The sequence below is a fragment of the Echinococcus granulosus genome (genome assembly GCF_000524195.1).
Source record: "Echinococcus granulosus chromosome Unknown EG_S00007, whole genome shotgun sequence".
NCBI lineage: Eukaryota > Metazoa > Platyhelminthes > Cestoda > Cyclophyllidea > Taeniidae > Echinococcus > Echinococcus granulosus.
The window spans coordinates 367,465-384,487 of NW_020170387.1; the positions used below are offsets into that span (position 1 = coordinate 367,465).

The following is a 17,023-nucleotide window of genomic DNA, read 5'->3' on the forward strand; positions in this document are numbered from 1 at the left end:
TTGACACTGCTTGACATGTTTGGTGTAGCGCTTCCTACACCCTTTTTAGAGGTAGCATCTTTTTCATCTCAGCTCTGTCGATTTTGCATTATTAAGTACCCGTGTTTTCAGACAACTGGTTTGATCTAGTGTGCTTTTTTCTCACCCAGTATATTATTATGAACACAACTCAACTCACTGGATTGGATACCTCGCAGCAGAAAGTGCTGGGAACTGCTGGACCGGATGCTAGGCGCATGCGGAAGGCAATATTTCGCCGAACAATAGATTACAATGCCTCTATAATGAACTACTTGAGGGACAGAGTCTGGCAGTTTTCTTCTCGCTCTCGAGTGGCTCTGCAACCTGATTATTTATACAATTACCTTGTAATGTATTTACTAATCGCAGCCTCTCTACTTGCTACTCATAATCGCTTGTTCACATCACTTTTTCGCAAATATGCATTCTAGCTAGGTCCTCCAAGTGAGTATCTTAACAGCCCTATGAACTGCGTTACTGGCAAGCTTGTTCGAACATCCACAAATAAAAATAAGTGCCCAATATATTGTGTTTGCGTAGGTCGATGTGTAGTTGTTAACACAATCTTAGTGGACCCCAGAAGGACGGCGTCTGATAACTGGTGCTTACACAGGTGAATTCACTCTCTGGAATGGACTCACATTCAATTTTGAAACCATTCTGCAGGTAGGCATTTCGGGTTTGGGTAACACTGCCTGCTAGGCTCACGAGGCGCAGATACGATGCATGAAGTGGTCCCACAATGACGACTGGCTACTCACTGCTGATCACGCCGGTTACGTGAAGTATTGGCAAGCTAACATGAACAATGTGCAGGTGTACCAGGCGCATAAGATGCCCATTCGCGGTGTCAGGTATGCCCCGGCCTTCGCCGTTCTATACATTTTTGCTTGATTAATGCTCTCTTGCTGCATCAGCAAGAACTGGTAGGACCCTTTTTTATGTGGGTTTTTCCCTTTGTTGACCTGATATTAATGAACAAAGCCTTCTTTCGCTTTTGAAAAATTGTTCTTCTATGATTTGTATGGTAGTTATTTTACTAAGTATTTCTGGTCAGGTGTTCGTACTCTATCATTCCCATTGGAAAGGAACCCGGTGATCGCGAAATGGTAAATAGTCTTGCGCGACATCCCACCCAGCTCTTCAGCACTATAAATATTTCGTCAACTCTTATTTAACTGTAGATTTTTGCACCGACATGTTTACTTTTTTCAGTTTTTCACCTTGCGACACTAAATTTGTGACCTGCAGTGACGATGCCACAGTACGCATTTGGGACTTTTTCCGGTGCCATGAGGAGCGTGCTCTCCGAGGTGAGTGGGCCAGAGGATACTTCCTTTTACTGCAAAAAACTCGTTTATCGTGCTATTGTGATCCTCATCCATCTCGTAAATGTCGTCTTATTTTTTCTTTTAAATGTCACATCCCTTCTACTGCTGGTATAGGCCATGGTTCGGACGTCCGCAGTATCGCCTGGCACCCTTACAAATCGCTGATAATCTCTGGTAGCAAGGATGCCCAGCAGCCCATCAAGTTGTGGGAACCAAAAACTGGGGAGTCGATTGCCACACTGTAGGGCTTTCATTTTCATAAAGGCGCTCAAATTCATATTTTCTACTTCAAATACTTCCCCATTTAAACAGTGGTGCCGAAATTTGGAATTCCTTTGATAGCTTTGTCTAGTAACTTAGGCACATTCAGTCCTTATCAAACTATATTTCAGTAATGACTTTTGCACATGACTGGAATGGTGTCTTTTGATTGTTTCCCTGTACGCGCTCAGTGGTCCATATCTGCATTCCTGCACGCTAAATGCACTTGTTGCTGGTGTCTCCTCCGATTTCCTTCACGCTCTTCAAGTTACCCACAAAAGGGTAGATTAAGCTGTTTTCAGAGAAAAGCAGACCGAATGTTAGTTTGGAATTTGTGGAGAGTGCAACCTCACTGTATCGTGTTATAGGTATGCACACAAGAACACCTGCACAGACGTGGCATGGAACATGAACGGCAATTGGTTCCTTACAGCATCGCGTGACCATCTGATCAAGCTCTTTGATCTTCGCTATATGAGGACAGAATTACAAACCTTCCGTGGGCACAAGAAAGAGGTGACGCGCGTCGCCTGGCACTCGTGTCACGAAAGTCTCTTCGCTAGCGGCAGTGGTGATGGCGCTATTCACTTCTGGTGCGCTGGGTAGGATCCACCAAATTATGATTAATTGTTATAAGCTAGATGTTGGTACAAGCAAATATGTTATTCCATGTTTTTATACTTTTTATACATTTAGAACCGAAACTGAACTCGGTGTGATTGATGATGCTCACGACAATATGATATGGAGCCTGGCCTGGCATCCGCTTGGACACATTCTTGTATCCGGTGGTAATGACTTCACCACGTGAGTCGCCTCTATTGCGTGCATTAACAACAACAAAACGCATTTTAACCGTATTTGCTTACTTAACCAAGGAAATTCTGGACACGAAACCGTCCGGGTGACATCCTGAAGGATGTTAATGGGACTGGCAATACTCTCTCAGGAATCACAAATGTTCTTCCCGCCATTAGTTCAGAGGACCTAGTAACTGATGTACTGGGAGAATCCCTGAGTCGATCAATGCATGATACACCCATGGAGTCCGATGACCAATCAAGTGCACTGGAGCCCCCCAGTGGAGAACCATTGGTTGAAATTCCAGGATTGAACGATGGCCTTCCCGGCCCACTTGCTCCAGAGGATGAACAAGAATCAGACGTGTTAAAAAACCGGCCACTCCCAAATCGCCCTCCAGGATCCATATCCAAAGAATTTATGGCCAACTGGTCCAGTTCCCGAATCGTCCACAAGACCGGGGTCGTCCTTTCCGCTGTAGCGGCTGCTAAAGAAAGTAATCGTGAAGCTTGTGGGACTGCAAATAAAGGCCCGGTGGGTAGCGAGATTTTGGTGGAGAATCAAAATAAGATGGACATGGCGCATTCGCGGAGCGTCTCCACTCCTCTGGTTACTTCTGACATGTGCATGAATCCAAAGGCCAAAGCCGCCGCTTCAGAGGCGGCCGAATATGACGCACGCTTTAAGGGGCGCAAGTTTGACTCAGCCGCGCGAGAGGAAGAGATGCTCGCCTTTGCGAATAGTTTGATGCCACCATCCCCACCTCATCCTCCTCCACAGCCACCACCACCCCCGCCTCCTCAGCAGGAATCACATTCGCCCATTAGACCACCGAATCAGCCGTTATCATCGAGATATGGCCCACCGCCACCGCAACGATTTATGGGAGGGCCACCACCCCGATATCCCCCTAGCGGGTATCTTCCACCGGGTCCAAGTGGACCTCCCTTCCGGCGCCCACCAATGCCCTTCAGGCCCCCCTACGACCATCAATGGGGCGGACCAGGCCCCTATAATGGCCCCTCGCCGCCTCCCGGGTACGGTGGTCCACCCCCACCCAAGAGACAAGCGATGCAGAGACCACCACCACAAATGCGGCGTGGGTGGTGACCACCATTGCATTGTGTGCATTTTTTAAACGCCCATGTATGATATTCCGGTCATAAATGCTATGCATGACGCGCGTTCATTTCTTCACTTCACTAATCAAACGAGTGTCATGGTATCAAACGGTGGTCCATCGGTGCTTGGATTTCGAAGTTCGTAGAAAAGGCGCACAAGTTTCAGCGTGTCTGCTTTTTCGAGTGATACGTCTGTACCCGTAACGGGTGCATTAGTGGTGAGATTTTGGGAATCTGAAATTGAAAAGACACCGGGATTGGATGGCGGAGGAGGTCCACGGGGAAGTCCTCGAATGATAAGTACAGTGTATCGTAGAATGTGGCTTTTGCCGAAATGGAATTACGTCGGAAGCAGTGAGACCAAGTAGGGTGCGGGTTAAGATACATGAGGAGCAAGAGGGGTGACAGAACTGCGTAATATTATAAAGGTGTAGTGGTCTGACTTTTGGTGATTTCTAGCGGTTACAGAGTGGCGGGAAAAGACAAAACCAAGTAACTTGGGGAAGAGCGTGCTACTTGAGGCAGAAAAGATGACGCCTAAGAAAGCAATTAATAAAATTCAGCCGCGTAGCAGCACTGGAAATGCATTAATAACACTTCTTCGCCCTTAACTACAATGTCAATTCCCAGAGAAATAGTTTAATGAAATATAAAACCTGTCAGGATGTATTCCTATTGCTAAAATTGTATTTAACTGGGATAGTACCACATAGAGAAGTAGTGAGGTGCATTTTAAGATAGTCGTCTGACAGAAAAGACGAGCGAAATAAGTCTAACAAAACCATGAGGCCAGGTTTGGCCATAAAAGATTGTCAAGACAGATCGCATAAACTTACATAAGTATATCACTTTTGGGAAAGCCCCCGTCTGAATTCTTCTGCTACTCGCTTTATAAAGTCAGAGAAGTTGGATGATAGTCGCTGTGTTTCTTCCATCTCTTTGATAGCTAATGCAAATAAAATTTGGAATGGAACAGACCTCTCAGTTTCGATGAATTAAGCAATTTGACCAATGACCTCGCAGCTCTCCGAACAAGCGGATGTCTGGATAACTCTGGCACAACCTTGTCCTCGATGGCAGGTAAATTCAGCATAACTCTAAAGGTGAAAGGAACATAATTTTATACCGTAAGATATTGCGCCACATAATTCAATGAACACATCTGATCATTCGTGGGCTAAATTTGCCCAAGAATATCGCAACTCCACCCGTCTTTGATTAGTTGGTTTCTTAAGGTCACGTAATTTTGGTGTAAAACCTCAACAGGCAAAGTAAAAGACTTGATATTGAAAAATAGGTGCCTATACTTTCCTGATAAAGGATAGAACTTGTTGAGCCGATTATAGCTGAGGCCATCCGTCGAGCTGATTTGCCATTTTAATTGAAAATTACTACAAGTAAGTGGGCGCCTAACTTTACATATTTTTGTACAGGAAATAGTTAAAAGGAGTAACTAATTGTTTCTCCACTTGCCCTACAACCACACTTGTTTTCTCAGCCTTCCTGAGTAATATGGACTCATACTTGTACTAATTGGTGGTTTAAAACGCCTTCAAAGAAGATTTGTTCCGCTGCAATACTTTCGTGGTGGATCACGTATTTATTATAATCATCCTTAAACAGTACAGTTTTGGTACTATTTGAGCCTTCGGTGAAGAAAAGTCCAACTTTATTGGCGCTAAAACTAAACATTTCCGGACTTTCTTTGAGCGACCAACTCTATTCGACGAAATGCGGATAATAGTTACTAAAGAAGTATGTTCGATGACACAATAAAAAGGATGGCTTTGCAAAATAGGAATTCTAGTTAGCTTGCTAATGGTTAAATTTCTTGTCCCGGATGTTGAGGTGCCTTTAATATCTCCATCTGCTTAAAGGATGCTCTTTAACGAGGTCACCTGCTGATTTGTGCTCTTTCTGTTGCGGTCAAGGTTGTCCCTATGCCTTTTTCATGAACCAGCATGATGATATTTACTAATGGTCATCTCTCACGTCAAAATATTTCTCGACATTAAGTGTTTGTACTACTACCGAACGTTGGATGCAAGATTGATGTTCCTCAGTTCGGTCAGAGTAAGATCATCACCTTAAACCATCGTTCCTTTTCACACATCCACTAAGCCCAATTAGTGGAAGGTAATATGTTTCTGCGAAATTCTTTGTTTTGCTCCATTGTGATCAGTGGTTCTGAAATGTCATCTGTCTACTTTGTGTATCAGGTGTAGTGCCATTAACCCCTCTTAGTCATGTTTTGCACCTCTGCCTTAGTTTTCATGTTGATGGATGCATATTTTGTCAAATTCTTCAGTTCAGTCCTTTCAGAATTATTTTGCCGATTCCGTTTGAAGTTTAATTTGACTGTAGGTGCCTTGAGCCAGTTTGCCTTCTTTTCACAACGTTACCTTGGTCTCGTAACTTTGCTTTTTTTTTCATTCGGTTCTGTATCACCACTTCTGCTCCCGTTTTTGGGGATTAGTAAATGGGACTTTGCTCAATGAGTGTTGCCGTACCAAAGTATCGAGTATCAAGATTATTCTACTTAGTATCCTGTACCACTTATTAAGAGCCTCGGTCCTGCATTGTTTTCCAGATTCCAGAGGCTTGATGACTGGCCTTTTTAAATAAACCAGCCATATACTATTTAGCGTAGTTGAAATAATAAACACGGAAACAAGGAAGTTGCTCCAACTCAGTGTGCAGAAATCATCATAGCATATCACTTTAGGTAATGGTTTTCGGAAGGTGGAACAACTGTATAGAATTTTGTCTACGTGAAAGCGGAGCTCAAGCATTAATTCGAATGCATCAGCACGGACCTTAAATGATTTAATCGGACTTGGGATTCCCCATTTCAGCCAACATTTCTGTAGTAAGTCAACTTTATACCCTTGTTGATACAAAAACAAATTAATGGCTCAAGACAGCTTAGAGTCTGCTGCTGTATACGATCTACAATCAGTGAGGAAATGGCGGTAGGGAAGACTTTGTGGCTTTTGCATGCCACTGACTGAATTCACATTCCACGCACAATATCACTTCATGCGTAACAAGTGACATTTTTTTAAGAAATAAACAAACAAAACGGTCGCTGGAATTGTTGCGTTGCTAATGCCCATTGGACCAGTCCTCTGTATAACTTCTGTGATTAAGTGGGACGGCGACAATGGGAAAACTCCACGTTGAATGAAGAAAACATGGATGCGTGCTTTAAATATTGGAAAATAGTGTTGCCATGGTATGTAATGTATCATAAGTGTCCCAACTAGCTTTTCTAGAGTAAAATTAAGTTCCCCTAGGTAAAACGAGGTGGTTGAGTGACGGTCAGGTGTAAAGTATTGGAAATATCATGTGACAGCAGCAATGAGGAAAAGTCTTGACAGAAGAAATAGCTCCTACAGGAGGCCGCAAAGTGGTCTATCCATGGTTTTGCCTAGAAGCATAATTACCTATGACGTCAGAAGTCTTGAAGCTGCGACCAAACAGGTCACTTGTTAGAAGTGCACTAAAGCAACACGAAAACATCATTTTGTATTGGGAACACAATGGCCGGAGGAAATGATTTTCTTGCGAATACAATGGCCTACCTCGAATCTTACAATTATCATCGTGTTGAGTCAAAAGTGCAAAAAAACGAGAAGTGGATCACCACAGCAGTACATTTATTCGAAATGAGCAAACTTTGTCAAAAACTAAAAATAACACAGGATTTCTGTGGCATGACATAAAGTCCTCACAAGTGACCAAACACGCTAAGAGGCGCCTTGCCTACAAATTGCGGAAAATACGAATAACAAATTTGTGGTACACATAAAATACCACTTATGGGGTATTTCAAAGTATCAAATGTTCAGCAATGACCTTAAAGTTCGGAATGATCAAAAATAGTTAAATAAAAGAAGGGGGAATTGGGGGGCCTAATGCTGCCTGGAGGTATTTCCCCCACTCCTAATGATGTTGGCCTCTGGAAGGGAAGTCTGTTCACAGACGATGGCAGTTTTTCGGAAAGGAGTGCAAAGGGACGACGAGGGGTTGCAGGTTGCTGAGGGAGGCACCTCGCGGATCAGCTCAGTGAACATGTCGATGAGTCTCTCCAAACCGAACAGGTAGCCGTCCTCGTGATTGCCAGCCACCCAGGACTGGTAGTGATCTATCTTCACGGAGGGTGGGAGGGAACACGTTTTGCCAAAGTCTATCATCCAAATATTAGCGTTTCCCGTCCTATCGTGTACAAATAACAGCGAAGTGCCAATCATCTGTGAGGATAAACAAAAAAAAGTGAGAAAAAGACTATTCAGTGTGAGGTGTAACATTAGATTCACCCAAACGAAGCACGAAGTGAACAGTGCGTAAGGTGGGAGTTATCTCCCTTTCCTCGTACAGGGCAGATTTCGAAAGTGCAAACACGTGGGTTGCAAAGCATTGGAACACTGTTTCAATAATCTAAAAGGTGAATACGGTGGACGATGATATCACGGAGAGGGCATTAGCCCAATTTGCAAAGGGTCGACCAGGCATGAACACGCACCCCGGGCCACTTCGCACTTCAGCACGTGATAAACTCTTACTAATACACTCTCAGTGGATTTTCAAAAGCAGTGACCTCAACTGTCCAAAATCAAAATTTAGGTTCGCGCCAGGTCACCTGGCCAGGAAGTGGTAAAAAACTGGCTAAGCAAAGGCACATGTGAGGTGGAGTATTTATTTATGAATAGTGTAGACTAATACGTTTGTTTCATACCACCAGTTCGCGCGGTATGCACGAATTATCTACTCATACTGATGGAGAGCGTCAGCACGATCGCTGTAGAATGCAGTGTTATCATATTTTAAATTTTTCTGAAATATGAAAAAGAAGACTGAAAGACACCGAATATTTTAATCAACATGCTCCTTTTCAGTCAAACAAGATAAACAGACTTAACAAGTGACGATTACCTCGTGAGAGTTGAAGAAAGGAGATGAATGAAGCACCTTCTGTAGGGATGTTAGTCTCCTGAGGTAGGTCGCCTACAATGTTAGCAATGTTTTCATTACCATTGACGGGTTCCCTTCTGCTAGCGTCTACCTATCACATGCCGTGCCCTTTTTCTGATGTCGAAACGTCCAAATCAAAAAAAGGGACAGACCAGCTATGCACAAAGTACGCAATAAAACGTGCCTGTAATTGTTTAGAGCCCTCAGTGAATTTGTTGAGACAGCCCTTGATATCTGACCAATTCTTGAGCCGTTTAAAGTCCCTTGAAGGATTGGCGTCATGGTCCTGAGAAAAACGATGAATTAGGCAAGAGAATTTCTAATTTGAGTGAAAGAAGTGGATTAGCACCTGGAGGGGAATTAATATGGAGTGACAATTTTGTGAAGGCATCCCGCAGCAAAAGTTTGTTTCTATGGTCAAAGTATCAAGTGGAGATAACTAAACTACGAAAGACAGTTATGGTGTGCAATGATCCTATAGTAGTAAGGACGAAAACGCCAACAAAGTAAAAAAGTCACACTATTGTTCGTTGCACATGACGAATAAAAGCCTGTCAATCAAACACAGAGTGGACCATTATAGCTGTTCCATGTGACCGATGTGTCAGCTAAAACTTATGAGACATTATCAAATGCTTGGAGGTGATGATAATGACCTGCCGCAACAAAGTTTTTGAAAACAAAGAAACCTGAAAAAAAGGAGTTTTGTTTCATTTCAATTGCATATCATGCAAAATTGCACCAAAAACGAATGCAAAAGTTACTGAAAACACAGAAAAAAAAACCAAGAAAAAGAAACAGGAAATTAGACTGATAAAACAATGTTTGTAGAGATCATAGTAACGGACGTTATGGGAAGAAGGTTTGAGTTTTGAGCATATGCTTATAATACAACATAATAGAGGAGGAAACCGGCAACGCTGAAAAATCACACCTTTTAAGAAGGAATGTTGTGAAGTAAGTGGGCCAGTGGCAATTGAAAAGATGGCCGGTAAGTACATATGAGAATGGATACTTGCAAAGGCGCCATAATCATGGCAACGGTGAGAGCAAAAAAGCATGCATAATCACCTACCCTTATAGTAAAATATTCATCATTATAATAGTGGCGCCGAAAGAATATTGGTGAGCAGTAACCTAAAAATACTTGAAGGAAGAAAGCATGAGAAGGAACGGATAGAAGAGGAGCAAAAAAATGAAGTTGTAGTGAAACCAGACTTAACGAAGAAGACACGATTCACTAAAAATCGCTGCACAGAGTAAGGCCAAAACACCTATGAATTGGCTTACGAATCTCGCCCCATTAGCCTGGGTTGTAGGAAATTCCTGTCAGATTTAAGGTGGTCTTGCCGACAAATTTCGACAAGAAGAGACAAAGAGGAGAACTAACAAAGGGATTAATTAGAGCGATCTGCAATGACTTCGGCAAAGGTCGGATTTAAGAACCCCGAATAAAAAAAGTGACTTGCAGAGTAGATTAAATATAAAAGCAAGAGTCATTTACGATACTTCGGTAATTTTAGGATAAATGAGGTGGACTAATTAATTACTTGAGCAATTAACAAGAAAGTGTGTATTACAATCCATCAGTACAAAAGTATAGACCTTTTACCAGTTTGCGTAAGAAAGCACTGAAACAACCAATTCATTTCACGTGGCAGTAGTTTGCTTCAAATAATTACTTATTTCGTTATAGAAAACAGGTTTCCCAAATGGATTCGCGATAGCAAAGCAAACGAGGGACGGAAACCAAGGTTTCATTTTGGCACTCACAAAGGTTAGAATTTAATCAAAATCATGAAAGCTACCCTTCTACACGCAACCTGCATAAGCATATTCAGTAATATGTAAGGTGGTAGAATTAACTGCGAAACAAATTCCACGCCTAATGCCAAAGTAATCCCGAGCCCACACGCAGCCAGTTCAAATGACGCAGGATATGAATTTTTAAGTTGACGAAAGCGCCTATTTTAACAATGTGAGTGCTTTATAAACCTTTTAGCGGGTTAGGACAGTACCTTAATGCCTTCTATCCGGAAGCCTAAATCGGCGGAGGAGCTGAGCGCTTCCCTCCACTGCATGTATCGCAGCTTCGTAATGGCCGCTTGTTGGTGCTCCAACGGAGTCGGTTCGTTCGGGTCCACCTCGACCATCTTTTGGTACATATCCTGAAGAGAAGAGCGTTGTTTCACTACTTGCCTATGTGAAACCGACCACTGAAGATGCACCTCGATGGCATAGATTTGAACATTTTTACGTTAAAACTCGTGCATCGGGTCAGTGTTAGTCCACATCATGCCTACAAAAGCAACGCAGTTAAAGGCTGAAGTAAGATACCTACGCCGGAAACTGAGAGCTCCATTTGAGAGCAGATTCAAAGTGACGTTAACCCAGTGGAGATGATCGGATAGTCTAGGGCATGATGTCAGTGATGCGAGCTAATCGCAGCATTCATTTGCATTAACAGAGTTTCCAGTAAGGCAGTTTCCACAGGCTCCCACATAACACGTTTCAAAAAAGAGAAACGGCTTTTTAAAATGGAAAGACTGGATTTTCGAATGCGTGAATTGCGAAAAACCGTTCTTTTCTTCAACGGAAAGATAATTTATGCACCAACCTTACATGAAAACTGAAGAAAATACTATCTTACCGTTAAATTCCATTCGTCTTAAGTGGTTGCCATGCCCATGCGAAAATAGAATTTTGAACTTTTAGACATTAGACAGTGGAATTGACAAGTGGAGCGCTTTTTAATTGGCAATAGACAGGGTAGTCCTAGCTAGTGTGGCAGAAATGATTAGGTATCTAAGTAGGAATTAAGGCTTTCACTTTAAGAAATTAAAAAATGGATGCAACCACCACTAACGCCCAAATCAGTGAAATCTTATTAAAGTTGGTGTTACGTTCACGAAGAGAAGGCATTTAATCTAGTCAGTTATTTACCCGATAGTCCGTGAATACAAGTCGCTACATAAGGTAATCTAGAAATTGTGCAGAAAATTATCGTTTTAAAACTCAATTCGCAAAATTTGCCAAGAGCATTGAGCGTAATCGTAACTGAGAACAGCTATGACTTACATAACCAAGGTGACGAAATGCGATTACCCAACTCGCAAAATTTCGCCTATTTATCACCTCTCAAACATATAAATTCACGTCATTCGTCAAATATTCGGTGGGCGAATTGTGATAGCCATCAATATTAGTGAAAAAGTACAATATGGAATTCCACGTGAGCAGTAAGCGCACTACTGCAGCTGTATTATTGCAGGGTGCAAAGAAGTTGGTTCGAAAAGTAAGTTTACCTGTCTCAGTTTCGGTGTCCCACTATGAAGGGCATGCCACTCCTCCTCAAGGAATGTTCGCCGACCCATTTTCACGTCCATTATGGAGGGACAAATGAAGCCATTCAGAAGATCCTGCATCCTAATAAAGTCTATTTAAGCGTCGAGTTAAGGTAATAACTATTCATGCTTCAGTGGGTAATGAATGTAAGTCAGTGTTCCTGACACTTGAAAAACAATTAAAAGCCACATGAAAACCTATTCGTCTTGTCGAATTCATGCTGGAGTATACCGCTGCCTCTGCTGCATTGGCAGACCACACTTGGAGCTGAATGTTATGGGATCAACAATAGACACTTCACCTGACCACGAAAATCACGTCCTTAACACCGAAAAGTGTACAGTTCATAACAACTCAACCGAACAATTTATTAGAAAAAAATCCGACATTCATGCTGCAATAACTTCCTTTCAGGGGAGCGATCGACTCTAAAGAATTAAAATATAAACAGGTAGCACATTGTTTTAAGTCATTTTCAGGGTACAACTTGAGCTTACAAACGGTAAGAATACTTGCCGATCCAATGAGCAGCATTTGGCTGTTTATGAGACCCATCCCTTGCAATAATACTCAGAGCCCGAAGTGTCCTGTACCAACACGGCAGCGAACCACATCAGAGGTTGAGAAGGGGGAAAAGGACATTACATTTGGGCGTGAACGCATACTTTTAAGGGAAAGGGATAAGGTGAGCTGATGGGATGCTTCAATGAGAAACGCCCTTTCCGCCCTCATGTGTACACAGCTACACACGTCTCAAATCATTCGCAAAACTTGCTCCGGACGGGAGACAATGCATGGCCAGCAGAAGCTCTGGACATGTGCAGCCTTGGATTTGAACAGTCCTTTGCACCCTCTCATTGTCCTTCTCGCTACAACCGGTACCCTTATGAATATTGTTACCGCATTTGCTTTATTCCACCTGACAAGCAGAAAACCAACGGGATTAGTTATCTTGGCTATACAGACAGTCCTAAGCTGCCTCTTCTGTCTTTTAGAGCTAGTCGACATAGTAGCTGCGCCACAGAATTGGCAGATACTGGAGTCGCATCAGGAAGGTATAAGCGCTCAGGCATGTCTACTCTGGTACTCTCACTTTCCACATTATGTTATAGGAAGGCTCAACTTCCTAAACATTACCCTGCTTACCATGGATAGGGCACTTGAAATCACCAGAAAGTTGAGTCTTCGTTTCACCATGGAAGATTCTCGTATACGCGATTATTACAGCCTCATCACAATTCTCGCTACCACCTTCAGTCTACCGCGTTTGCTCACAGTCAACATTGCTCGCTCTGGGGTATGTCGGTGTACTGCACTATCGACAAGGACAACAGTGCTTATGTTTATCTACGCGGAGATCTATCTGTGGTCTGCGTTTGCTGTTCTCATCTGCACGACCGTGGTGTGTCTGTGCTGCGGCAATGGTTCGGTGGAGCAGAAGTCACGACGACTTGACGCGAGTCGACGGCTGGACAAACATGTGGCCCCGTGGTGGCTCCGAGGAACAGCATGGGCATGAGCCATTGGTCAATTGGAAATCACCATCAATGTGTATTGTCCCCTTGGCTGTGAGCGTCGTTACCACTCATATCTGGGATATTTGGTTACAATTTATGATCACAAGAGAAAGAACCTACATTTACAATGGAACAATGCAGCAGATAGGGATTTTACTACAAGTACTCCATCATAATTTCGCTGCATTAATTGTCATCGGTTATTTACCTCGAGTGAGAGGAATTATAGTGACGAGCGCAAAAAAAATTACCGCCGTGGTGAAACCGCAAAGTAAAGCGGTGGAACCTAGGGAAATTACATAAAGGATACGATTTCCGTTGGCTGTTGTTGCCTCTCCCATGAAATCAGGAACAAAATTTCGTAGAACGTCGAAGGACAGTGCGACGAGACAATTCTTTTCCCTTTCATTGTACACTTTAAGAATAGTATCAGCCTTGTCCGGAATGAAGGAGCCTTGTATGAAAATAGCAAATAATTGAAAGTATGAAATTAGATGCATCTTGTCGACTTACTCCAGACAATAAACGGCCACATGCTGTCAGGTTTGACAAAAACAGTGCGAAAATTAGTTTTGTGACCCTATTTTAGTTTTTATAGTATTCTGAATTGCAAAGGAAACCAGATAATTTGAATGCTATAATCGGCAATTTGGCGAAAAAGCTGCTCGCATGCGGGTAATCAAATGATATCTCGATCTTTTTAGAAAATAAATCCGAATTTAACTCATTAAAAATCAGCGCCTAGGAGATCCAATTGGGCTAAAAATACAAGGTATTCCTAGAAAAAACCTACGTGGTTAAGAAGCAGAATAACTGTCAGGTCAAACACATTCGAAAATAAGTAATTTCCATGTTTAAGACCAAGTTTTAAGATAATAGGAGCCTATAAAAAGCAAACGACCCGCAACATTTGTGATCAAAATGGAATTTTCACTGATTTAAAAAGTAGTCAAATGTTCCGGTTAATCAGTACTCATTTTAACCATTGTCCAATTCCAACGCATAGAAGAAAATTCAGCAGAACGACAGACAACAAAACCACTAATTATGAATAAAGCAGTTTTTCACTTTGTCAGCAAAATATGAAACCAATTGCCCTAAAACTGCTAGTAGGAAATGGAGTAAGTCGAATCAAAATAGCTATAGGTAGGCATGCGTTGGACTGAGGGGCATTAATGCACAAAGTTGTAAGTTAGAAGGTAAAGGTCGGTGAATGCTGTTAAAAGGTCTCCGTGATGATTATTTCGATAAAAATGTAAGAATTGAAACAAATAGCCGATTTCCTACGTAAATTTCCATCCGGAAAGTGAAGGCTTATCTACCCGCTAAACAGTAAAAGCTTTTTCAAAGTAGCGAAGAGGACAGCTATCAACAAAGTCTGGCCAAAAAACGCGTCGTGAACTCGGAAACTTGGTATCAACCGTCTCGCCTCATCATTCCCCTTAAATGATGCAAAGGCAAGATCTTGTTAAAACCCAGAGGTAATCGTCAACGCTTTGACCTCATGCTTGAAGGCAAGATGGGTAATGTTAAATCCATTTGGCCAGCTTTCACAAATCCAGATTTGCATTCACTCAAAAAAATGCCTTAAAAACGGTGGCAGATTTGGATTGCAGAATGTTGCACACTGGATCAAACACAAAAATTATCAACGGATGCATAGACGATGCAACAGAAAAAAACCAGATGTAAAAATTTTTTGCAGAGTTTAAATAAATGGAATAATTCAAGGACTTACACGTGTGGATAAAAAAGGGCTTTAATGACGCAGACTGAAGCAATAGCTGCATAATATAATCAAAGTTCTCGGCATGAAAACCGCATAACTCTATGGTTTTATTACGAACTAATCAACCTAGGGCAGACATCTGCCGTAGGGCTGCTTCATAAGGTTATTTTCCTCAAAACAGAAATTGACATTTAACAAATCCCGTATTAACAATCGACGGAAAACATTCGATACCGACGGTCTTCGGAGGAAAAGATAACCGTGGTAGAAGAGCGCTAGCTTTTTACGGTTAAGATTCAGCATTTCCACAGAATCTCTTATTAACCTTAGTCATCATTTCTGGCGTGCCTAAAGCCAGACATAACCCGGTCCGTGGATATGGTACGTCATCTAAGAGCTCGTTGCTGTTATACATATTAAGTAGATACTAAAAGGAAATGATACAGTCAAATACGGATTTTAAAACACTGATAAAGTACGGGTATACAGCTACGTACCCGATACAGCAGGTAACGTTTATGAGAAATGTGCCGTACGCATCATCATAGGATATGAAATGCGGAAATGTCATGTAAGATTCGATTTTTACTGAAAAAAATCCTAAAATAAATAATAACAACGAAAACAGTTAGAAAATCAGAAAAAGGATGCCAGAGAGTCAGCCACTTATTAACCTGGATCAAAATAGCAAATGCAACAACAACAAAATGCAAGAAAAATCACCGATAAGTAAACTGGTCGCAGTTCTAGGAAAATATAAGTGTCAATTTGGCACTACTTACCATTATGTCCCGAAAGCTGAACCCAATGGTTTGATCGTTCAACAGATATAAGATCAGCTTTGACACAGCAATCTAAAACTGCCATTGCTTTGAACTAAAATGGGAAAGGCTCCAAAGGAATGACAAGTGACATGCTACGGTCATCATCGAGATATTCACTTTTAAGACCATTCATGAATAAACAATCAGATCACGTACATAGCAGTAGATCCCTGGTAGCTACAAAGCAAGATGTGCAAATATAATCGATTCTACGGAACAATGCGAGTCTCGGCAAGGCAATCAAGCATATCTGCTTCCAATATCATGCGTTACAATGGTTACGAAATAAAAAATTAGCTTCAAAAAATGGCAAAAACATCTACCATACATAAAATGCCAAGATTGAATTTTGGTGCCACTAAACTTAAAAAGTTATTATAAATGTCGATGGAATGTTCAATTCACGTAGGAGAAGTGAGATCGCTCAAATTTCAACTACACTTACTGTGGGAGCTCAGAAATTCGTACTTGTGCGTATCAATAAAGCACAAATGACCCTACTAACCTAACCAGCCAAGTTAAGCCAACCAAATGCATGCCTAATTACAATTTTTTAGGCCAATAATTGTTCGAGAAAATTTGGAGAAATCAAGTGCCTATAGTAAGATTTGGTAATATAATTCACGAACAAATTTAATATCGTGCTTAAAATACGCAAGCTATAATGACCCGAAGGTATGTATTGGAAGCAGCAGTTTAGCATAAGAAATACTGATTTTTAAGTTAGAAAGGTACCAATACAAGTATTCTTAGAAGTAATGTAGCTAAAGCTGCGCATTTAAAATGGGCTATTATTCATAACTGCCCTGTTGCAAGCGAAGTAATGGATAAGTTTCACAATTGTCCCCTTTCTAGCTTTTTGGTCGATGCGATGGATTTGTAAAAGGTTTGATGTACTACTAAGGTAGAAACTCCCATAGAATTGCACAGATTTGAAAGAAAATCGATGTTTTTGCACCACTAAAGAGGAGACAGTGGTGGCAAAGTCATACTGCATAAAATTGCAAAAACATTGCATTAAAATTTACTAAACGCTTTATCGGGAGTGAAAAACGCGCCACGTAATAACAGGCTGACCTTTTCATATGTGCAAATATCT

The 17,023-nt window shown here is 41.8% G+C and overlaps 3 protein-coding genes across 3 annotated transcripts; 1 reads left to right on the plus strand and 2 right to left on the minus strand. All coding sequences in view use genetic code 11, as the record gives it.

Moving 5' to 3' along the window:
• Positions 1 to 15: 15 nt before the first annotated feature.
• Positions 16 to 3,524, plus strand: EGR_01759 (WD repeat-containing protein 33; the record flags this gene model as incomplete). The annotated part of the gene is made up of 10 exons (XM_024491008.1): positions 16 to 51; positions 150 to 368; positions 453 to 557; positions 592 to 687; positions 724 to 875; positions 1,237 to 1,334; positions 1,467 to 1,593; positions 1,982 to 2,215; positions 2,310 to 2,420; positions 2,492 to 3,524. The coding sequence occupies 10 exons, from the start codon at positions 16 to 18 to the stop codon at positions 3,522 to 3,524; spliced, it is 2,211 nt and encodes a 736-aa protein (XP_024354464.1).
• A 630-nt stretch (positions 3,525 to 4,154) lies between these two features.
• Positions 4,155 to 5,227, minus strand: EGR_01760 (hypothetical protein; the record flags this gene model as incomplete). The annotated part of the gene is made up of 2 exons (XM_024491009.1): positions 4,155 to 4,229; positions 5,060 to 5,227. 2 exons carry the CDS (start codon positions 5,225 to 5,227, stop codon positions 4,155 to 4,157), a joined length of 243 nt encoding a protein of 80 aa, XP_024354465.1.
• Positions 5,228 to 7,449: 2,222 nt separating this feature from the next.
• EGR_01761 (Inositol-trisphosphate 3-kinase B) lies at positions 7,450 to 16,461 on the minus strand (the record flags this gene model as incomplete). Its single annotated transcript, XM_024491010.1, has 9 exons — positions 7,450 to 7,788; positions 8,471 to 8,542; positions 8,673 to 8,795; positions 10,528 to 10,677; positions 11,815 to 11,935; positions 12,086 to 12,155; positions 13,580 to 13,825; positions 15,883 to 15,976; positions 16,435 to 16,461. 9 exons carry the CDS (start codon positions 16,459 to 16,461, stop codon positions 7,450 to 7,452), a joined length of 1,242 nt encoding a protein of 413 aa, XP_024354466.1.
• Positions 16,462 to 17,023: the final 562 nt, after the last annotated feature.